The following is a 23,401-nucleotide window of genomic DNA, read 5'->3' as shown; positions in this document are numbered from 1 at the left end:
CTGACAGGTGTGAAGTGATATCACATTGTGGCTTTAACTTGGATTTCTCTCATGATTAGTAATGTTGAGCATCTTTTCATATGAATATTGGCCATCTGTATGTCCTCTTCAGAGAAATGTGTATTTAGGTCCTCTGCCCATTTTTAAGTCCAATTGTTTGGGGGGTTTTTTGCTGTTAAGTTGTATGAGTTCTTTACAAATTTTGGATATTAACCCCTGATTGGATATGTCATTGATGAATACTTTCTTCCACTTGGTAGGCTTTTTGTTTTGTTGATTGTTTTCTTGCTGTGAAAAAACTTTTTAGTTTGATACAGTCTTTTTTGTTTATTTTGTTTCATTTGTTTCCCTTGCCCTAAGAGATGTATCAGAAAAACCATGGCTGAGAGCACTGTCAAAGAGTTTACTGCCTGTGTTTTCTTCTAGGAGTTTTATGGTTCCAGGTCTTACATTTAAGTCTTTAATCCATTTTGAGTTTATTCTTGTATATGGTGTAAGAAGGTGGTTTAGTTTCTTTTTTCTTTTTTTGCATGTATCTGTCCAGTTTGCCGAGCACCACTTAATGAAAAGAATGTCTTTACTCAATTTGTATATTCCTGCCACCTTTGTCGTAGATTAATTGAGCATACAGGCTTGGGTTTATTTCTGGGCTCTCTGTTCTGTTCATTGATCCACGTTTCTGTTTTTATGCCAGTACCATGCTGTTTTGATTACTATGGCCTTGTAGTACAATTCGATATCAGGTAGCTTGAACAACAATTTTGTTGTTCTTTCTCAAGATTGCTGTGGCTATTTGGTACCATACGAATTTTAAGATTATTTGTTCTCATTCTGTGAAAATGCCATTTGTATTTTGATAGAGATTGCATTGAATCTGTAGATTGCTTTGGGTAATATGGACATTTTAATGATGTTAATCCTGCCTATGTATGAGCACAGGATATGCTTCCATTTATTTGTATCATCTTTAATTTCTTCAATGTTGTACAATTTTCCAAGTACAGGTCTTTTACCTTCTTGGTTAATTTATTCTGAGGTATTTTATTTTATTTTTTGGGGATGCAATTTTAATGAAGTTGTTTTCATAATTTCTCTTTCTGATGGTTCATTATTGGTGTATAAAAATGCAACCAATTTCTGAATATTAATTTTATATCTTGCTACTTTAGTGAATTCATTTATCAGTTGTAATAGTTCTGGGTGGAATCTTTAGGGTTCTCTGTGTATGCTAATAATGACAGTTTTCTTTTTTTAAATTTTTTTATAGATTTGAGAGAGAGAGAGAAACATCAGTCTGCTGTTGCACCCATTCACACATTCATTGGCTGACTCTTGCATGTGCTCCAACCAGGGATCAAACCCACAACCCTGGCACATTGGGACCACACTCCAATCAACTGAGCTGCCTGGCCAGGGCCCACTTCTTTTCTCATTTGGATGCCTTTTATTTTTTTTTCTTTTCTGATTGCTCTGTCTAGGGCTTTCGATACAATGTAGAATGAAAGTGGTAAAAGGAGACATCCTTGTCTTGTTCCAGATCTTAAGAAAAATGCTTTTAGTTTTTCCCCATTGAGTGATGTTAGCTGTGGGTTTGTCATGTATGACCCTTATTACACTGAGCTAGATTTCCTCTGTTCCCACTTTGCTGAGAATTTTTATCGTAATGAGTGCTGGATTTCATCAAATGCTTTTTCTGCATCTATTAATATGATCATATAATTTTTCCCTTTTTGTTTATGTGTGTATCACATTAATTGATTTGCAGATATTGAACCAACCTTGCATTCCAGGAATAAATCCCACTTGATCATGATCTTTTTTTTTTTAATAGTATTTTCAGCTTTATTGTAAAAATGCACATGCAGCAAAGATTGTCATAAGTCATTTCTTAGCTCTAATTGCATTGAGTACTTGTTCTTGAGCAGCTTTCTTTGCTTTTACCATTTCAACAAGTTCCTTATACTGTTTCATGAAGTTCTTTTTTGTCCTGCCGGGCACTGTTTCTGCTGTTTCCCCCAGTTTTTCAGGTGTATTTGGTGACTGCATTTACAAAGCTTGTTACAAAAGCTTCTGTTCTGTTTTCTGGGGGGTGAAGTCTGTGCATGGACCTTCAAATCACTCTGAATGTGTTGCATTGTCTGCTCGAGGCACCACTCTGTGCTCTTTTAAAATTTCTCTAAAGCTTTTTTATGTCATCTTTTTTATGAAGGTCACATTTTTGAAGACTCTTTGCTTTGCCAGTAACATCTTTGGTGGTTCTCTTGACTCCAGAAGAATGTATGTTATAGCTGTAACTTCCCATCTTGAATTTGTTCCAGCAGGGAAAAGGTTCACAGCTTTAATTAGTAATTTCAGATCATCTTCTGACCAATTTTTACTGCCATTTCCACCTCTGCCAGTTGATTTCTCTGCATTCATAGATGTTTCTCATACATGAGCCTCAGTTTCCTCTTTCTCTTTTATAATTTGCTCATTTATTTCTTCTCTTTTAAAAAAAGTATGTTTTTATTGATTTTTAGAAGGAGAGAGAGAAAACACTGATGAGAGAGAAACCTCAATATTGATTAACTGCCTCCTGCACGCCTCGCCCCCCGCCAAGGATCAAGCCTGCAACCCCGGTATGTGACCTGATGGGAATCAAACTGGTGACCTCTTGGGGCATGGGACAGTGCTCAACTGACTGAGCCACACCAGCTGGGCATATTCTCTTTTTCCCCTTACTTCTTTTGTTGACGATGTGAGTGTTTCATTCAAGCACTGTAAACTTGCTAGTTCAAGGCAATCACAAAGTTTTACCAGTTCTTCTGTCATTTTAATCCATTCGGCCTCATTATCAGAAAAGTGACTTCAGGTCTTGGCATAGGTTTCGAAGTTTTTGCCTTTCCATTTTAATGTCTTTTTCTGGGTATTTTTTCTTTGCCAGTACTGCTTGTCTAAATTCCTCCTCTTCTTTCTTTTTAGCTGAACAAGCAGCTTCTAATTCAGCTCGTCTTTGATTTTCTTTAACTGCTTGCCCCTTCTGTTTTGCTTCTGCTTCTGCTTTCTTTTCTGCTGCTTTCTTAGTCTTTTCTTCTTCCTTATTTTTTTTATTCTTGGATCACAGCTATGTGCATTGTCAACTAATGTTCTTATCCTGTTCATTTCCTCTTTTTTCCTTTGTGTGCTGTTCTGCTTTTCAGTCCGTGACCTGTCATCAGCACATTCTGCTTTTATACTTCTTCATCTAAGTAAGAAAATTCTCTCCAAGGATCGAAATTATACTGGAAAGAATAAAATGCATCTGTATCTTCAAATGATGAATTCATATTCCCAAATTTAAGGACATATTTTCCTATATGACCATCTGGAATTTCTTTCAAACACAGGAAAACACTTGGAAGAAATTATCCTTTGCTTCACTTTGAGAAGGAACCAAGTTATCAAAAGTAGGCTCTACACTGTTAAGTGCTGGTCTTTTCACTGGATCAGATAACATTTCATAAGCTTTAGCTGTGCAAGTGAAGTCATTATCTCCTTCTTTTGTGGGCTCACCAGCTGCTCTCCATTTGTCTGGGTGATGTTTTAAAACCATTGCTTTACGAGCTGCTTTGATCTGTCTCTGTGTAGCTTTGTGTCTTACATGGCCCTGACCAGGGACTGCATCGTGGTCCTGGTTCTTTCAGGCATTGGGATCATGTGTTTTCAGCATGGGAAAGTCTTCTAACTGCAGCTCTTCACCTTCTGATTCATCTGATAACTCCTGTCCTCCAGATCCTGAAAAGAGACAGAAGCATTTCTGTTTCTCTTAACAAAAGCTTCCAACCTTCTTCTCACAGGTTCAGACTGATAGTGTTGAGGCTGTGATTGGAAACGTTAAGAGAGGCTTCAGTGTACTGCATGGAATGAATCAGAGGTCAGAGGGTGGGCGATGACGGTGTCTTGGCCGCTGCAGTGCTCAGCAGGAGCAGCATGGTCTCCCCAGGGCCCGCCCTGCATCCTGGGTGGAGGGCTCTTCGCGTCCCCTCCAGTTCTGCGTCCCTGAGCCACGCACCTTGGCTCTATGACACCCGGCATGATCTTTTTCAATGTAGTGCTAAATTCAGTTTGCTAGTATTTGTTGAGAATTTTTATTTCTATGTTCATCAGGGATATTGGCTTATACCTTTTTTTTTGTAATATCTTTGGTTTTGGAATCAGGGTAATGCTGGCCTTGTAAAATGAACTTGGGAGTCTTCCCTCCTCTCAAATAGTTTGGAATAGTTTGAGGATAGGTGTTAAGCCAACACTTGTTATTTCTTGTCTTTTTTATAATAGTCATTCTAACAGGTGTGAGGTGATATCTGATTGTGGTTTTTGGTTTGCATTTGCCTGATATGAGTGATGTTGAGCTTTTTCTTGTACCTGTTGGCCATTTACATGGGAAAGCGAGGGACTCAGAATAGCCAAACAATTTTGAAAAAGAGCAAAGTTGAAAGACTTACACTTCCTGATTTGAAAACTTACTATAAAGCCACAGTAATAAAGACAGTAATAAAGATAAACATGTGAATCAATGGAAATAAATTGACAGTCCAGAAATAAACTATTACATTTATGGTCAGTTGGTTTTTGCCACGGGTGCCAAGACCATTCAATAGAGAAAGAATAGTCTTTCCAAAAAATGGTACTCAGAGTTATAACTATACTAAAAGCCACTTAATCACATCCTTTAAAAAAGCAAATTTGAGTATATAGGAATTATTTGTCAATAAAGGGGAAATAGGGAAGATACACAAGCGCACCATGCACACATGCACACGACACTCCAAAGGCAGTGTGCTTTGCTAGGAAGAGATGAAAAGAGTTGGCCTCCTCAGAAAGGATTAGAGAAAAGAGGAGAGGAGGTGCCACACACACACATATTTCTTTCTTTAACAGGTTCCCTGAGTCTATTGTGTGTGTGTATATTTTAATTTGATAATTGAATTTTTCCTTCTTACTTTTTAAAGTGTGTAGGGAGAGACTTCTGAAATGACCTGATACCTGTTGGCAACAGCAGAAGTGTGTCAAGTGCCCAGCATTCTGGTACAACTAGCCAGAGTGAGTGTTCAAGAAAAAGCAGCTGTAGCTTTCTTGTGACCAGACCATACAGGTATTGTTGCCAGAAACTGTCCTCTGCTGACTGGAAGTGGTTTTGATTTGTAGCAGCCTGGCTGAAATTAGATTATGTGGAGTTAGAAAAGAGAGAATGTGCTGGTGGGACAGGCACATGGAGGTGAGGCTGAGTTGAAAAATGATAGAAAAAGCTGGTAAGCTTCCTGATGCTTCTGACTGTGGCTGGAGGGGGCACTAGGTGCGCTGAACACCTTTTTCCTTTCCAGTTTGTCTTCTCTCTCCCTCCCCACTTTCCCCCTTTCCTTTCCATTCCTTTTTTCCCTTACCGCCGCGGTTAGGACCTTCAGTGCGTTGTTGAATAAGGGTCGGGAGCAGACATCCTTGCCTCGTGCCCATCTGCAGGGGTTTATTTAACACTGTCTTTTACCACTGAGTATAATGCTGGCCATAGGTGTTTTGTAGATGCCCTTTATCGAGTTGAGGAAGTTCACTTCTATTCTTAGTTTGCTGAGGAGCTTTTTAAAATTATGACTTGATGTTGGATTTTGTCGGTGCATTTTCTCTATCTATTGAGATAATGAGATTTTTTTTTTTTTTTTTTTGTCTCTTAATTCTCTTAAGTTGGTGAATTACATTGATTGATTTTGAAATGTTAAACCAACATTGTAATCTTGGGATAAACCTCACTTGGTCATGACTTATTGCCATTTTATTGTTGAATTAAGATTTTTTTGTCTGTCTGTTTTCACAGGAGTTGTTGGTCTGTGGTTTTCTTGTAATGCTTCTGTCTGGATTTGTATCAGAGCAATACCGGCCTCATAGAATTTGAAAAATGTTCCTTCCTTTTCCAGATCATGGGAAGTTTTATTTCTTCCTTAAACATTTAGTGGAAGTCACTAGTGAAGCTATTTGGGCCTGAAGGGTTTTTAGGGGGTTTATTTTGTGTATGTGTGATTTTCAATAGAAAGCTTTTTAACTATAAACGTATTTAATGGATGAAGGGCTGTCGAGATTCTCTCTGTCTTCATGAGAGAGCTTTGATAGCTTGCTTCTTTCAAGGAATTTGCCCATTTTTACTTGTTTTGAAATTTACTGCCATAAAGTTGCTCATAATACTCCTTTGTTATCATTTGAATGTTTGTAAAGTGCACTGCTGCTCCTCTCATTCCTGGTCATTCCTGTCTTCTTTTTTCCCTAAGTATGGGTAGGTATTTATCAACTGTATTGACTTTTTCCCTGCTAAGGGCATGGTTTTGATTTCACTGATCTTCTCTATTGTTTTCTATTTCTATTTCAGTGGTTTTGGCTCTTTTGTTTATTCATACCTTTTTTTCCCTAAGTACTGCTTTAGATACTTCCCACAAATTTTGATGTCTTTTGTTTTCATTCCCTTTTGATTCCTGTTTGATCCATATCTTATTTAGAATTATGTTGTTTAGCTTCCAAATATTATATTTTCCTGACATCTTTATATTACTGATTTATATTTTAATTCCATGTGGCCAGAGAAATATTCTGTATAATTTGTATTCTTTTAAATGTATTGAGACTTGACTTATGGCCCAGCCTATGGCTGATCTTGAGAATGTCCCATATGTACTTGAAAGATTGTGCGTTCCACTGCTCTTGGGTGGTGTGTTCTATAAATGTCAGGTTGGTTGCTAGTGTTGTCTGTCATAGCCTTATAGATATTTCAGATTTGTAAAATTTTCAGTTATTTCTTCAAATATTTTTTCTGTTCCCCTCTCCCACCTTTCATTCACTTTCTGTACTCGTGTGTGTGTTTGTGTGTGTGTGTGTTGTTGTGTGTTTCCTTTTTGTTTCCCTTCGGCAGTTTCTGTTGGTGTAGTCAAGTTTACTAATCTTTTAGTCTGTAATGTTTTATCATGTGTTAATCCCAGCCAGTAGGTTTTCCATCTCAGATATTGTTTTTCTCATCACAATGAGATAGATCACTTTGGATCTTTTTATATCTTTCATATCTCTGCTTGGCATGTTCAATCTTTCCCCTACCTTTTTGAGCATATGAAGTATGTTTATAACATTTTAATGTACTTGTTCTGTAATTCTGCTGTGTCATTTCTGGGTTTCTGTTGGCTGATTTTTCTTATTACAGGATTATATTTCCTCCCTCTGTACATTTGTAATTTTTGTGTATCAGGCGTTTTTAATTTTATGTTGCTAGGAACTAGAAAGATACGTATATTTATATGTATATATTGTGTAGCATACACATCCATATAAAGAGTGAAGCACATCTGAATTGCCTCCCTCCCTTTTGTGTATTTTTCTGAGATAGAACTAAGTTACTCAGAAGCATTTTGATCCTTTCCACACTTGCTTTTAAGGTTTTGTTAGGCAGACCCAGCTCAGCCTTTACTTTAAGGCTAATTGAACCCTGTAGTGAACACAATAACCTTCCAACTACTTTTCCAGATGCCCCAGCTCTTACCATTCCACTTTGGCCATTGGGAACGTGACCTAATCCCAGCCCTGAGTGAGCTCCAATAATCAGTCCACCTGCTTCTTTCCAGTGCTCTTCCCCGGGCCTCAGCTAGTTGCACAAGCATTTGCTGATGGAACCAGCAAAGCTTTCTGTCCGGTGCTGTGCTGTGCTATGGATTCCAGCTGACTGGGCCTCCTGAATTCTCAGTTGTGCTTCTTCAGCTCAAGGTGACTGCAGAGCTGCGAGTTCCCCTCCCCACAGTGGAGCCTGTAGATTGCTCGCTTCAAGCAGGAAGCTGAGGCAGTTGTAGGGCTCTTGCCCGTTTCTTTTTTCAGAGATCTTTGTCCTGCTTGCCTCTTTTACAATGTCTAGAAACCATTTTTTCAAACATTTTGTCTGATTTTTAGTTATCTAAGACAGCAGGGAAAACCCAGCCCTTGTTGCTCCGTCTTGTCCACAAGTGGAAGTGGCTTGTTGGGCTTTGAATGTCTTTCCAGTGTTTCCATTTATTAATCAATAAGGACCTACTGAGGCAGGCCCTGTCCCTCTGACTTGCAGGGAATATATGCTTATCCCTCCCCCACTCCACCAGAAATCAGGGAATCCTGCCTTCACAGTGTATAACCAGTTTCATTTGCATTTATTTATTTAGATGCTTCATTTTTCATTTCCCCTCTGCCCTCCCACCCCACCCTCCGTGATGGTTGTACCCATTTGAGCATTTCTGAGCAGAAGACCATAAGTAAGTCTTAAAACAGGAGCAGAATTGCATTTTATTTTTTACACAACTGACCAGGACAGAGGATCTTACTCCCAGGATTTTTGTAAGGCTTATAGTATCTCAAAAGCTGCTGCAAACATCTTTAAAGCTAAATTAATTTCACTAAAAGAAGTGAAGGGTAAATGTTATTTTTGAGGCATAAAAACCTGGAAATGAAGAAAATCAAGATACCCATCTTGGGTTGGAAGCAATGATTTAGAAGCTAAAAGCCCCTTGTCCTGCTTTCAGAGGGAGAACTCTCCCAGCCTTCACAGCAGGTCAGATGATTCCCCAAAAGGCAGCCCTGGGCTTGGCCCACTTAGCAGGTGGTTCCTGGGTTCCTGGGTGCTGGCTGTGACCTGCTTCCTTTGACGAGCTCACTGAGCTGGAGCCTGGCTGAGAAAGTGGAGGTGGGAGTGAAGAGCATCTAACTGCCCACACCCTTTCTGTGATAGAAAATAGAAAGCCACTTTGCAACTGTGAGCTGCCCACTAGAATCTCTGCAGGGTGCTGGCGTTCCAGGTGCATCCCCTCGTCCAAGGAAGCCAGGAAAAGGCCTCGTAGCAAGAGATTAGCTTAACAGCTGGCTGGCTGCTTTGCTTTACACTGTAGATTTTGCCCTGTAACTCTGCTTTAAAAGCCAGGATATTCCTGAGCTAAGGAGAGAGAGAAAATAATCTGAATCTGGATCCTTGAGTGGGCACAACATCACGCATGTGCTCATCTTAGCAGGGAATGAGAGCCAAGTGGTGTCTGTCATTTTCAGAATGACTTCTGCGCAAATTAGATCCTGTGTTTTTATGACAATGGGAAAGTATAATCAGGACCTTGAAGCCCTGTAAGAAACAGACCAGCCCTTCAGTGTGTGAGAAGGGCAGACTCTCAGCTAAGGAAAAAGGGATGGCGCTTATTTACTAGCACATGGGAAAAACCCAGAAATCTTAACAATGAAATCTGAGTTAACCTATTAGAAAAGTCACTTTCTGTGTTAATTTGAACCTTTGGCTTTCTGTGTCTGAGAACGCTTCAGACTTGTTAGCAGAGTGGTGGGGAACACAGGCTGCCTGGTTCGGCTACCCAGACTTGCACAAGCCCTTTCCCCGTCAACACTGTTTTGTGGCATTACTCACATACTGTTGTATCTTTCCAGTTGTGCTTTGCAGTTAGTGGAGTCTTTCCATTCGCTAGTTTTACATCGGTCTGAGTTGAGGTGTCACATCTCTCTTGCAGATGAGGAAATGGGGAAGGTTCAGAAGCAAGAAAAGTTAAGTGACTTGATCAGTGTCCCAAGTGCAAGGCCCTAGGCAAAAACAAGAGGCTTCGGATTTCAGGTCCCGTGTTCCTTCTGCTAGAAGGTGCTGCCTCTCTCCGGGATCGGTGGAAGACACTGGCACCAGTCCTGAGGCTGATGCTTTATGATTGTTTGTTTATTGTCTCCCTCAGCACACGCTGTAGCAAGTTGTGTTTGTATGTGGCCTAGTGGGAAGTTTACCCATAAAGGTAGCGGGGTCACTCGAGAGCATGGGACCGGCCCGTCTGGCGTCTGGAGAGGTTATGAGGATGCTGGTTGTGGCTTTCTCACAGTTTCCCCCCACTGCTGCCTTGTATCATGTGGCACATACTTTGCTCACTGTGCTTTTGCAAAAGTAAGCAAAGATCAACTCAGAAGGGCAAAACCGCTGAGCAGTGTTCCCGGGGATTGGTCCTCATAGCTTTAACTCGGGGAGGGTGCCCGGCTTTATAGTGTCAACTTGGACGTTAAGAGCAGCAGTCTGGGGCTTCAGGCTTTCAAACAGTTACAAGGGTTGTAACAACTGCTTGCTGAGAGGGCTTGTACAGTGTTCAATGGCTAAGCCTTTAACACAGTTTAAACCAGATTAAATAGTAATGATTTACCCTATGACCAAACCATTGAAGGAAATTGACACTAATTGGTTCCTTAAAAAATAAACTATAGAAAACAAATTTATTAAATGGCCTAATATATAATACACGGATGTCTAGCCCCGCCCGCCTTTTTCAGATTGAACCAAATCAGAAATTTAAACCAAATGATTATATGTTACTCATGTTCTAGCAAACAAACTTTCCTTCTATTCCTGTCTTCTAAACTCACAGTAAATCAGAGCATGTTCAGGGCAGGCAGCAGAACTGGGTGGGCTCTCATACCTCAGGCACAGCTAGGGTGAGTCTGAATGCATTTCAGCTACATTTAGGTCTTACTTGTTCCCAGAGTGTCAAATGTAGGGTGTGATGACTTCTGTGAAACAGCAGCTTACAGAATTCACCCTTTATTATTAACAGACTTAATATTTTACGGTAGATGCCCCTCCCCCGCCCCATGCACACCTCTGTAGAGGTACCAAAAGCACTATATTGTAATGACTTCTTTTCCTCTTGAGACTGCAATACAGGTAATGCTCCTTTTCAACTTTGAGAACCAAGACCTGGCACATAGTAGGCATATAAAACTGTTTTTGATGTGACCAAAGATATATAGAAAAAAGTACACCAGTATTTTATTTTAAAGTTTTCTGGTTTTTTTAACTTTTCACAAAGGATTTGCTGTAAGCCTTCAAGTCATCTTGTCCAATCCAAAAGCTGTATTTAAGCGCCGCGGATCCCAGCCAGGGATGCAAGAATCTGACTTCCTAAAGCAGATAACCACTGTTGAAGAACTGGAACCAAAAGCAAATAACTGCACCAAGGTATTCATTTCACATGTGCTGCTTGACCTAGGCACAGGCCGGCCTTAAGAGCCTGGCTACCCAAAAGGTTTCCCTCCCCTCCTGTAGGTTCTTGTGTGGCACACTCGGACAGAGAAGGTTAATCTAGCCAACGAGCCCAAGCAGCGCCTGGACACGGTGAGGATCGAGGTGTGAACAGGAGCGGCACCGGCCCCTCGCCGCCCGTGCGTGTGGAAGGGGACGCTGGCGGGAGGGCTACAGAGCATTCAGGTATTGTCCGCTTCACTTCAGCACAACAGCTTTATTGACATCTGATGGACATCTGTTAAACAGAGCTTGCCAGTTAACATAAGCTAATCGGACGGTATAAAATGTGTTTTTCTTCATTTGTTCTGCATGTTTTCTCTACAACTAAACTGGAAGATCTTTGTACAGTACAGCTAATGACACTGCAGGTACCATTCTGAGTATCTTACATACTTTCCTTTTTTTCCCCATTTGGCCTTATCATTGGTAGAACTGAACAGGTTTTAGAAACAGATGACAAGTATTTTGTCCCCAATTTCTGACTTAGCAACATTAAGTAATCTACGTAAGGTTGGTGGCAGTATACATATTAGGAAATAAAACCCACAAAAAAAGGTCTATGGATTCATCTATTTAATATAGGGAGAGAACATTTTGTCAATACTAGGCACCATAAAATGTAAACACAATTACTGTCATAAACCTGGATATACCTTCAAGGATTGAAAGTGGCTTTGTTTAGTTACCCTGTTTGCATATAGTGCAGAGAAAGGTCTTCATGTTAGCACTATGTACATAAGAAGAGATCCAAATTGCAGGAGAGGCAGATAAAATTTAAATTCCTTAAATATTCATTAAACTAAGTTTTATAGTAACATCCAGGTTTATCTTCCTTTCACTAACCACGTTCCCTGTTAAGCACATCATAACAACAGCACAGTGAAGGAAATGATGAAATAAAAGAATTTGGATACACTAGAAAACAGTGCTCAGTGATACATTTACATTCTATTTATATGATTAACCATTTGATCATACAGTACCTTCCTACAAGATTACTGGCTAATTTGGGGGTGGGGTTATACTGTTAGAGGTATTACTAACATGATAACTATTTTCCTTATATGCAAACATTAGAGCTATAATTTTATTGAGAGTAAAACTGATTATGCAAGTTGATTGAGCAGCTTCTCAAATAATGTGGTTTATGAAGTTATGGGAACTATGAGCAAAGCTGCCCTGGACATAAAATGGTTTCTCAACCTGCTTTTCACCACATCAAATTTAATCAGTACAAACCAACACAGTCAATCAGATAATTCTTAATGTGAACAAATGGGGAAGAAGAAAAAATATATATGTACATGAATAAACAGGGGAACTAGATGCATTTCAGCAAGGAATGTCAGGTGGCAGTTCTGGATGAAACTCGTGCTGCAGCCCTCACTTCCACAGTTGCGTGCTCAGAGTCTGACCCGACGAGCCCCCGGACCACCCTGCTGTCGTGCTGGGGGGCTGGCCAAAGCCCAGCGCGGGGCTCGCACTGCCCATGCTCATGCCGGCCATCTGCTGATTCACCTGTGAAACACATACAGGGTTCAGTTTAAGAAGCTCACTTCATTGTTAATTGTTTCTTTAGCCCGTTAGGCACTTTTAATAGTTACCCTATTTTATTAGAAGCTGCCTTTGTCAAAGAGATACTGAAGTTTAATAGCAATTACAGTAAGTATTTTTTGTCCATGTGAAAATCAGTCAAAGCCCTGGGGTAAAAGCAGACCACCCACAATTATTTCTCTACAGAAAACAGCCAGCTACTCTGTTCCCTTCTTATTTCCTTTTTAGCACTATATTGTACTTATTCATTTTCTAGACTCTATTTCTTGCTCTCCACATATTAACCACAAATGAAAAAAAAAGTGCCAAAATAATCTTTGAATTCGTTATCTGGGTATACTGAGTCCACTATTCTAACTTTCAACTCTACTAGTGCTTTAACTACTAAAGAGTAAGTGAATTTTAAAAGATAAAATACTCCAAAATTATAAATTGTGTATTATAGCTATTATTCTGCTTTTATAAAAATCTTAAGTGGTTCTATGTATTTTCTAAATATTAAAGAAAAGGTCAGTAAGCATACATTTTTTTCCTTTGCTTAGCTAACCACATAAAACATCTAAAATTTTCATTGTATGATAAGGTATAAGATTTCATGTGTTTTTCTTCCAGACTGGTCATTTCCTTGTGGTTCTCTCACGTCTAAGATGACAGGTTAAGGAAAGGCAAGAGAATTGACTACAGAGTGGAGTCAAAACCTATGCTCACGGTTGGATTCTATTCTTAATAGAGTTTGTTTGCAATATTTCAAAGACACTGTTAATCACACCACTGATGAGTGTCTGCAGGGGCGGGTTGCTTCTGATACCTACTCAAGGATGTTATAACCACCTTGTCACTGGCCAAAAGCTCCCACACAGGAAGTACTGGAGAACAGCCTTCGGGTGGCCTGGAAGTAAGCCAACGCCCTCCTGGCTCATCCAGGACCTTGACCTGGGTGTGCTTTAGCATTCTGGCTACCCAAAAGCTGTTGCTGCCACTTGGTACTTACCACTGAGATTCCCAGAGACTAGAGACCAATGTCATACAGATGTTCCTTTAAACAGTGATAGTAAAAATAATTTGAAGCATTCATGGGATATACAGTGATTTTGCTAATGTTGGTTAGAAATCACTATAGGCTATTCCTCGAATGCCCTCAAGGTAAAACAGCTGACCAGAACAGGAGTAAAGATCACCAAAATGCTAGAGAACCATCAAATAGGAAGCACAAAGGGAAGAGAAGCGGGACCATCAACCCGAGTCTGAGGGCCTTTCTGTGGAGTCAGGACAGAGCACCTAAAATGGAAATGCACTTGAAGGAGGTAGTACGGATGTGTCATCTCTTGGCCCTAAACAGGATTTTATAATATGAAGGGATGTCTCAGACAAATATGGACTTGTTCATATTTTATGGGAATTTTTGAACTAGTGTGTACTCTTAAAATATAAACCTAATTATAAGATCAATAAAAAGGAAATACAACTTTAGAGGTTTTAAACAAAAATATTTTTTTACAAATCCATGGACAGCAGCCACATGACATGGAGAACAGCCTGCATCCCTCACAAAATAGTGCTTTGAGACTAGATTTTTTCCCTAATTTGTGAAAGCTACACCTCCTCCCCCCACCCTCAAATTCGTGAAGACAGGTTGGTCTAAGTAGACTATAAAAATGCCCCAGGGGGCTGGGCTAAAACTTGCTACTAATTTCAAAGGTGGCAGACAAGGAGTCTCTTAAGACGCCTGAGATAATTCCTAACGGTTAGAACTAGATTAGGGATGTTCACCATTAGTTGTTATAATCTGAAATGAAAAATGCTTTAACATTTTTTTACAGAATACCAAATAGGGACAATGATAGGTCATTTGTCTGTCTGATGTAACTTCATTATCTCTACTCAATTCTTTCTGTCAGATTATTAACTTAAATACAAATAAAACCATTTAGAAAATAAATCTGGTTTCTTTGATTTTTGGATAAGGGGGAGAGTAAATGACCCTTACCTGCGATAGGTTCCACTGGGGCTGTTGAGCTTGTGGCAGGCCAAATTTACTCTGGGGTACGCCCATCTGTCCTACCATTCCTCCTTGGGGGCCAATCACATTTTGAGGCAGTGGCATCACACCAGTTTGTGCATTTCCCATAAACCCATTGGGGATGGGCATGCCCACCATCATGTTTGCACTCTGTCCCATCACATTTCCCATAAGGCCAGGAGCTGCAGGCACAGGTACACCCATTGACGGAAAACCTTGAAATGCAGTCGGTGCTTGTGAGGTAAATGGTATACTTGTGGGTCCCATAAATACACCTGCATCATAAGGACCAAGAAAAGAAAGAACAGGGTTACTGTTACAACTGCGAACATCACTATAATCACAGAAAAACAATTATCATCTTTCTGAACTACCCATAGCAAAAATTTTAATTCTGGTCTGGCTGCTTCTACTGCTCAGACCAACTCACACCCTAAACCCTCGGAGCTGGTTATTTCCAGAATGCAGAACCTCAGCAATTTAAATTAAAATAAATACATCTTATAATAGCTACATAAAATATCCATTGTGAAGACCAAACTGCATAGCATGAGATGACGTGCTGTTTCTGCTGACCTACACCACTGGTCTCCCACTACCAAACATACAAGTGCAAGTTCACTGTGTCTCGCTTCAAGGGAAGCAGTTGGGATGTCATATAATTTCAGCTCATATAGGAAATGAAGCTCATTATTTTAAAAAAGAGAGTGACAGATTAAAACTGTAAACAACAAATCTGTGCTAGTATTTCATTGTAATTTTTTAAATCTCAAACCTTTTTTGGAATTCATGTAATAATTCAGGCTGCTTACTGTTTATGTGCAGAGAAAATACCATACTGTACAGTTAAAAACTTCATGCAAATCAAATTTAAATTCTTCAAAGATACTCCATGTCCTAAAAGCTTGTGAAACAATATTGATATATGAACAGCTTGTTGATTCTAAATGAATAAAGCTTTGTGACTCCTGTATCTGCTTTTTAATTCTAGTGTTTCATTTCAGTTTTGTAGTTGTGTAAATGGCAACAACAAAAGCACTTATTACATAGAAAAATGGGGAAGAAATATAATTGATATAACCACAAGAATCTACTTCTAGTAATGTCACTGCAGTCCCTCAGAACAGACTTCAAAATGAATTACCAGGCGTGCTCTGCTGCTGAGTGGTCCCTGCACCGTACAGAGACAAGATGGAGTCTTTGGAGAGCTGTTTCTTTACCACCTCTTCTGACTTGGTCATTTGTTCAGTGAATAGATCCAGATCCCCGGATGTTACTGTAGACACAGTGGCAGCTACTGGTACAGAGGACGTCCCCTGAGACAAACACCAAAACATGGCTCATCCATTACTTAAAATCCAAGTGAAGTTATGAAATTAGAAATTCAACAATTGTAGAAGGTAAAATGGTGCATTAAAGAGGATCATTCAACAAGCCCACACAAAAACATCTAGGATAAAGGTACAACGTTTTCTATTTTGAATGTATTAATGTGTAAGAGGTAGATTGAGACTCTTTTGTAATAAACTGTGTTTACCTGCTAGACTGATGCTGGGTTCAACAAAAAGTAGGGTATGTGGCTGCTGTGTGAGCACCACCATTCCTGGGAAATGCTCAGGCATCTCCCTCAGCAACTACTGCTTCCAAGAACTAGTATCACTTGGAATAAAGAACATTTCTACAACTACAGAAGACTGTAAGAGGGTCCTGCAAAGGCTGATTTTGTCTTGGGGGGGGGGGGGTGTCAAAACCTGTACTATAATACTCTTATAAACCTAATCTAGATCGGTTTTAACGACAACCTTAGAATGCTTCTAGTCTATCCAGAAATGAAGGACAGCAATACTTCAACCACCTCCACTCTCAACCATATCTTGTATTCTACTTTTGGAAAAGGGGCAAATGAACACAAATCCAAATAAACATGGACATTTAACACAGTAATTTTCACTTGATCTCCTCTACCTTGCACATAGGTGGTAGTATACAATCACAATGGATAAGCTAACGACCTCTGCAGTCACTGAATAGCCCATATTTTTTCAATCCTATTCACATTTGTATATATGGAGGGTGTCAAGAATCCTATGAAGACTAGTAAAAACTGAGAGTAAGAGTCTTCTCAAACTACAGAATAAGGTGAGTACCAAATAGAAGTTAAAAATCATGTATATGATTTACCTTGACTTTTTAAAAAATCCAAACATTTACCATCTTTGCTAAAACAAACAAAAACAAAAAGCCTTGCCATAAATTACCATCCAAGCACTGTACTCACAAACTAACTTAAGCAGAACAGTATTTTGAATCTATTATGACAAATTAAGCAAGAATTTTGAGAAAGAAAAAAAAAAGCCACTTAATTTTGCAAAAGATCTGAAATGTGTAAAATCAGACGTGATGGGATAACAAATATAACAAATATATGTCTGAACTACCAATGAAGCGGCAAAGATCACAGAGGCTGAATGCGGGCTGTGGAGCCAGCCTGCCAAACAAGAGCCCACTATTTACAATAAGCAAGCCCTAGACAGTCACTTACTCTCCACTGTCTCTCTAGTCAAGTGGGATGACATTACCCACCTTCAAGGGTTGTTTGACCACAAGAAGTAATTTGCACAAAAGCAGGGAGAAGCACATAGTATTTGTTAATACTGTTCTGTAACAAAGCAACCACCTCACTAAGTGATCTTTTCATCATGTTTAGTTTCTGTTCAAGAACCTGCTCAAAAACCCTGAGGTCATACCTTGTGGAGGAGACTTAACTATAAGAAAACCCAAGATGGTAGGGAAAGCTATCACTCTAGTCTCATACTAGAACCACCTAATACATGCTCTAAACATGGGCATTTCTTTCGATGAGGGTAGACAACATGGAACATCTACCTCAACATGGACATAGTCTAAAGACAGCCAAACCAAAGAGCATGCCTAGTAAACACTCCAATGTCCATTTATTATTATTCCTGGTGCCCCCTTTGCCAGCACAACTCCAGGATATAACTTCTGCCTGTCACTTTTCACTTCAGGAGGCTGCAGGACCCTGAAGCAAAGGCTTTCTGACTATCTGATCAGCCCTGATCCCAGGGCTGAAACAAGGAAAGGCCACAGCACTTGTGCAGGTCAAGATACTGTTGGTGTACACATACTATAGGTAGAAAAGGAAAGGGATGGCTTCTGCATGTCAGCTTTGCAGGCTCTGGAACAATCCTCTTCAACCCCCAGTACACATGTATACTCTGGTAAGCATTTCTAATCCCCGTAGGGAATACTACACAGGCAGGTAAAGCAATCTATTTCATATTCACAGGAGTGGGAAAACCTTACTAGAATTTGTACTACGCTCAGAAAATAAAATCAAGAGTGAAAGAACGTAGGGTTCAGAGTACCGTTAACCCTTAAACAATAGGTTTAAACTGCACAGGTCCACTTATACACAAATTATTTTTCAATAAATACAGTACTATAAATTTATTTTCTCTATGATTTTAACATTTTTTCCCCTAGCTTATTTTATTGTAAGAACACAGTATATAATACATAGACAAAATCTGTGTTGATTATTTCATGTTATTGGTAAGGCTTCTGGTCAACAGCAGGTTACCAGTACAGTTTTTGGAGAGTCAAAAGTTATGCAAATTTTTGACTGTGCAGGGAGTCAGTACCCCTAACCCCCCACATTGTTCGGGGGTCAACTATAGTTCCTACTGGTGTCCAATAAATTTCACATTAAACACCAAAATTAGTAAATTACATAGTACCAGTTATGCATAAAAATGTATACTTTAACCCACTTCCACCATTTTCAAAGATAGTATTTTAAAAACATGTCTGGATTTTAATCTTTACATGTAGTTTAGATGAAATAATTCTGTTCAAGTATAGGATTCAATAAAACGGGCACAATTCTGGTTCAAAACCAATGTTCAAAAAAGAATTAGGTCTGATTAAAAAAATTTGCCCTGTTCTGTCAGACAGTGATGTAGAATGTCCAAAGCCATGGAAGCCAGACCAGCCCCTCATGACAGCAAAAGCTATACATAACACACTCCTCATCATGGCTACTTAAGAGTTAAGTGAAGTCTGCGTTGTTCCCCTTGCTGCTCTAATACTTAACACATGAAGTACATTGAAGCCTCGATGTGGGTCTAATTCTCCAAGCAGGTGCAAAGCAACTCTTACACTCCAGTGGAATCTAAAGAAGTCTAACAGACAAACCAACCTCACTAGACGGCTAGACCGAAAGAAATTGCTTTCTATACTCAAGAGTGTCAAATACTTCTTTCTAAGCCACAGTGTTAGTATTAGACAGTTGTTGGTTTTTATCACATGCATACCCAAGCCTGCACAAATTCACAAGGTAAATTAATGTTATCTGAAACAGTAGTAGCAACGCTTAGTCCCTCTTTCTATGTGTTGGGGGCAGGGGGAGGAGGAGGGGCTCAGCCATAAAATAAAGCTCTTTTCTGAAAATAACAATGCTGTAGACAATTTTGATAAAGATTTAAACTAATTATTCCTAAGAAATCTATTTGCTCAATTCTAGTGGTAATTAGACAATAAACATGTAATAAAAATACATGTAATTAGTCTTCTCAATAAGACATAACTTCTGTCTTATTAAAACTTTCCATCCAAACAATTCCCATTTGGTTCATTTTTTTCTAGAGAAAAGGAAATACTTTACCTCAAAAATTATGCTGTACTTAAACTGTTTTTTTAATTATAAGGTGTAAGTTTAAAATAGAATCTTAAAGTCGTATGCTTAGGAGTAACCCATATTCCTGAAAGTTCATATATTTTACCTTAAAGACAGACAAATACTGCATGACTGCATTTATCACTTATATGTGTAATAAAATAAAAAAATCAAACTCATAAAAACAGAACAGAATGGTGGTTGCAGAGGCTGGGGGTGGCGGAAATACAGGGAGCTTGGTACAAGCATGCAAACTTTCGGCTATAAGGTGAATAAGGTCTGAGGAGCTAATGTATAGATAACACATGGCTACAGTTGATTATACCTTATTGTATAACTGAAATTTGCTGAAAGAGTAGAACTTATGTTCTTACCCTCACCCCCAAAAAGTAAAAATGTGTTAACTTGATGGTGGGAATCCTTCCACAATGTATACATAATATCAAATCATTTCGTTATGCATTTAAAATACATTACAATTTTGTCAGTTATATCTCAATGAAGCTGAAATAGTATTTAAGGTATTAAACAATTTATAATTTTAATAAATGAATAAAGGCAAAAAAAGAAATTCCATGTAATGTTCAGAAAGCAATTCAAAATTTCTTTGCCATTAATACTTTTTTAAAAAAATCCTGATCACTAATATTATGTTCTAAATAGTGTCTTAAAAATCAGTAAAATAAAAAAGTAAGGTAGGTTTAAAGGCTAACTTAAAACAATTTTCTTCATAAAAAAGAATTTGAGTACTGAATTTGCTAGAATTTCTTATTCTCAGTTTTCCTGCAACCAGAAGTAAATACTATCTTAGGGATGGCTCAATAGAGCACAAGAAAGAACTACTGTCTTCCAGTCAATAGTTAGTTACCCACAGTTTAAATACTTCAGAGGTAAGTGACCTTGATGATCTCAGGAAAGGCTGAAATAATCTGAGTTTTCCTCCTTGTTCATTTGAAACACTGTTGTTTGCCTAAAGCCAAAGTTAGCAAACTTTAGGCAGTGAATATTTAGGCTTTGTGGCTCATACAGTGTCTCAACTATTCAACTTACTTTTTAGTATGAAAGCAGCCACAGACAATTTGTAAACGAATAGGAGTGGCTGTGTTCCGATAAAACTTTATTTGCAAAAAAGCTGCAAGTTTAGTATTCCAACTCCTGGCCTAAAGAACAGGCGGCTTTCAAATCAGTGTCTGAAATTTTGACACTTTTAGGAAAGGAAATAAGCAGTAATTATGTAAAACCATATTCTTCCACATACCTGAGCTGGGGGCATGACAGTTGCAGGTAAGGGATTAGAAATCATTGGTCCAAAGATGTCCAGATCATCATTCAGAGCCGGCACTGCGGTCGTATTCCCATTAGTCACTGGTGCGTCCGCAGGACCATCTGAAAAGAACATAGATTCTTGTCTCAGTACTTGAACATGGCATTATTCAAAATATGGTTAAAAAAAAGAACAGTCCAAAAAGTTGACAAAATATATCTTCCCTTCTACTCCAGGTTCTATCCTGTTACTCAAAGAAATCATTTCCAGTTTTTTGTTTTTTGAAATATGTCTTTATTGATTTCAGAGAGAGGACGGGAGGGATTTCAGAGAGAGAGGAAGAGATAGAAACACCAATGATGAGTCATTGATCGGCTGCCTCCTGCACGTCTCCTACTTGGGATCCAGCCCACAACCCAAGCATGTGCCCTGACTGGGAATCAAACCTCGATTTCCTGGATCAAAGGTCGATGCTCAACTACTGAGCCACACAAGCCAGGCAGCATTTCCAGTTTTATTTATTCTTCCAGAAAAAGTTTTACCCACCATATTCAATATTCATTATGTATATCCAAGTAGAATATATATGTGTGTGTATATATATACACACCCATTCTAGGTATATATAAAAAAATCTTTTTAAAAAATGGTATCATACATTGACATTATTCTGTATCCTGATGCTTCCTTATATGCCAGGACTGTTTCGAGTACTTTATATGTATTAACTCATTTAATCCCCATAACCTGATGAGACAGACACTACTTTTGAGTTGATTGGCTAAGCTAGGATCTGATCCCATGTTCTTACAAACAATGCCTCTTCATAAATGTGTTTGTGTGTTTTGGGTATCACTTCATATCATGTATACCTACCTTAGAAATAAATTTTGATGATTTAAGATATCTGAATTTTTGAATTTTATAGTTACTATAAGGAAAAAAAACTGGATAAAAAGAAAGAAAACAAACATGCACTACGTAAACGGATTCTATGGGAAGTATCCATAAAACTCTGAAATAAACCCTTTCTTGGCAGTAACAAGGCACTGAGCTGTACTGGGAAAGGAACTCTGATAGGATGCCAACATCCTCTATCAGCTTCCTACTTACCCTATCATTTGAAAAACCTTTTTAAATATCTCCTTTTTATGTCAGTGCAAAATTTACAAAGTGTAAGGGGTGGGAGTTGGAGTGGGGTGAGGTGGGGTGAGGTGGAGTTTGAGAGAATGGTATTCCAGGACATGGAACATCTCACATGGTTTAGTTTTCTGTGGCCACAACCAAATAACAGAGCAGAGCAATCTCCAATCACAACTCCAATCTCTGGCACTTCTATCCTAATTGAGCTTCTATTTTAACAATCTGCAATCTCATTTGATCTCTCTTTGATATACCATACACTTGTCAAAAGCAAATCAGTTATTTTTTAAAAGTTCTTCAATACCGAGTGGGATGTCTTGCATAGAACAGGTACTTAAATATTTGACAAATGTAATTAATGAAAGGTCTATCATGTATACTCAGTGTTTCTACCACAACCCACAGAAACTCAAAGGTTTCTTCTCTTTTTTTAAAGTAGAACTATAGAAATTGGTATCTTTTATTTTCCTGTTTGAAGCTTTAGGGAATCACAAATTATTAATTTCAATGAGTAAATTATCATAATAAAATACTTTTTACTACCTAATTTATAAAAGTGTGAAGCCCCCAAAAGGTTAGTTTGGAAGAGATCAACTGCGAACCCTTTTCACTCATTTTCAGTGATATCACATTATCAGGACCATATATATATATGTATTACACATACCTAGGACTATGGACAAGTTAAAGGTGAAGCAATAAAGCAATGCACAGATTACTAATTTGCAACATAAGAATTTTAAGCTATGACACAACTATGACATAAAAGCATTCAAATATGACTTATATAAGAAAGTAATTTTTTTCATTTCTAACCATTTCAAGTGGCAACCTTCATGCTGAAGTTAGACCTCTTTGAAGATCTATTTTGTTTCCCAGTCCATTCCACACTCCATTTACACGATGTATATAGTACATCATGTATATAGTACATTGTGTAAATATGAACCAGAAATAAATAGTTTAAAAGGACAAGGTATTCTAGATTAAAAACACAACTAAAGGAACATCTTTGTGGTATTACAACAGCTCAGTAAATAAACTCAGTCCAATGACATGTAAGCCAGTGGTGCTTTAACCCATAAATTGCAGTGTGCAGGGTAGGGGAATGTCCACATCAGAGACATTTAATTCAATAACAAAATGTGACTATCTTATATATCTGTAATTTCAACTCACAAACAGAAGCATATGCCCTCCCCAAGACAAACTAAAACCCAAGAACAAAAGTATGAAAAGATAAAGCTAACAGGTTGAGTATAAATAATTATTTCCAATTTTACAGTTAAATTTGCTTTTTGTAGTAATACCAAACACTAACAATTAGGATAAATTTATGGGGGAAAATCCTTAAATGTGAGAAAATACTATTTTTCCCTTTGGTGAATTAGGAAAGTACTATCAATTGGATTTTTACCACAAGCCATGTGAATGTAGTCAAAACCCCTGAGCCAACGATGCATTGTGTGAGAACCAGGCAGTTAACGTAATACAGCAAATGACCTGTTTTTATGACTTTTATACTGTACATATTTCAGCAACTTTAAGACTATTCTAAGTAGTGCATTATACTCCACTAAGAATATTAACTTATTGCCCGGCCGGGCGTGGCTCAGCAGTTAAGCGTCGACCTAGGATCCAGGCGATCAGGGTTCGATTCCCGGTCAG

General features: G+C 38.6%; 2 protein-coding genes and 1 pseudogene across 3 annotated transcripts in view; 1 reads left to right on the top strand and 2 right to left on the bottom strand.

Moving 5' to 3' along the window:
* Window positions 1-15,598, top strand: part of B3GAT2 (beta-1,3-glucuronyltransferase 2) — a 58,641-nt gene extending 43,043 nt beyond the window's left edge. Inside the window, exons 3-4 of the mRNA XM_087817471.1 lie at window positions 10,839-10,987; window positions 11,075-15,598. Of these exons, the coding sequence (XP_087673597.1) occupies window positions 10,839-10,987; window positions 11,075-11,161 (236 nt within the window). The 3' untranslated portion in view covers window positions 11,162-15,598. The remainder of the gene's footprint in view (window positions 1-10,838; window positions 10,988-11,074) is intronic.
* LOC107523884 (dnaJ homolog subfamily C member 2-like) lies at window positions 1,882-3,688 on the bottom strand (annotated as a pseudogene).
* SMAP1 (small ArfGAP 1) overlaps window positions 11,248-23,401 on the bottom strand; it is a 106,687-nt gene continuing 94,533 nt past the window's right edge. For both annotated transcript variants that reach the window (XM_087817469.1, XM_087817470.1), the window contains 4 exons: window positions 20,585-20,712; window positions 15,772-15,943; window positions 14,595-14,902; window positions 11,248-12,571 (listed from right to left, as the gene is read on the bottom strand). In XM_087817469.1, the coding sequence (XP_087673595.1) occupies window positions 12,437-12,571; window positions 14,595-14,902; window positions 15,772-15,943; window positions 20,585-20,712 (743 nt within the window). In that variant the 3' untranslated portion in view covers window positions 11,248-12,436. The remainder of the gene's footprint in view (window positions 12,572-14,594; window positions 14,903-15,771; window positions 15,944-20,584; window positions 20,713-23,401) is intronic.

Source organism: Miniopterus natalensis, chromosome 5, assembly GCF_054644295.1.
Source record: "Miniopterus natalensis isolate mMinNat1 chromosome 5, mMinNat1.hap1, whole genome shotgun sequence".
NCBI classification, from domain to species: domain Eukaryota; kingdom Metazoa; phylum Chordata; class Mammalia; order Chiroptera; family Miniopteridae; genus Miniopterus; species Miniopterus natalensis.
This window is presented reverse-complemented; position numbering and strand designations above follow the sequence as displayed.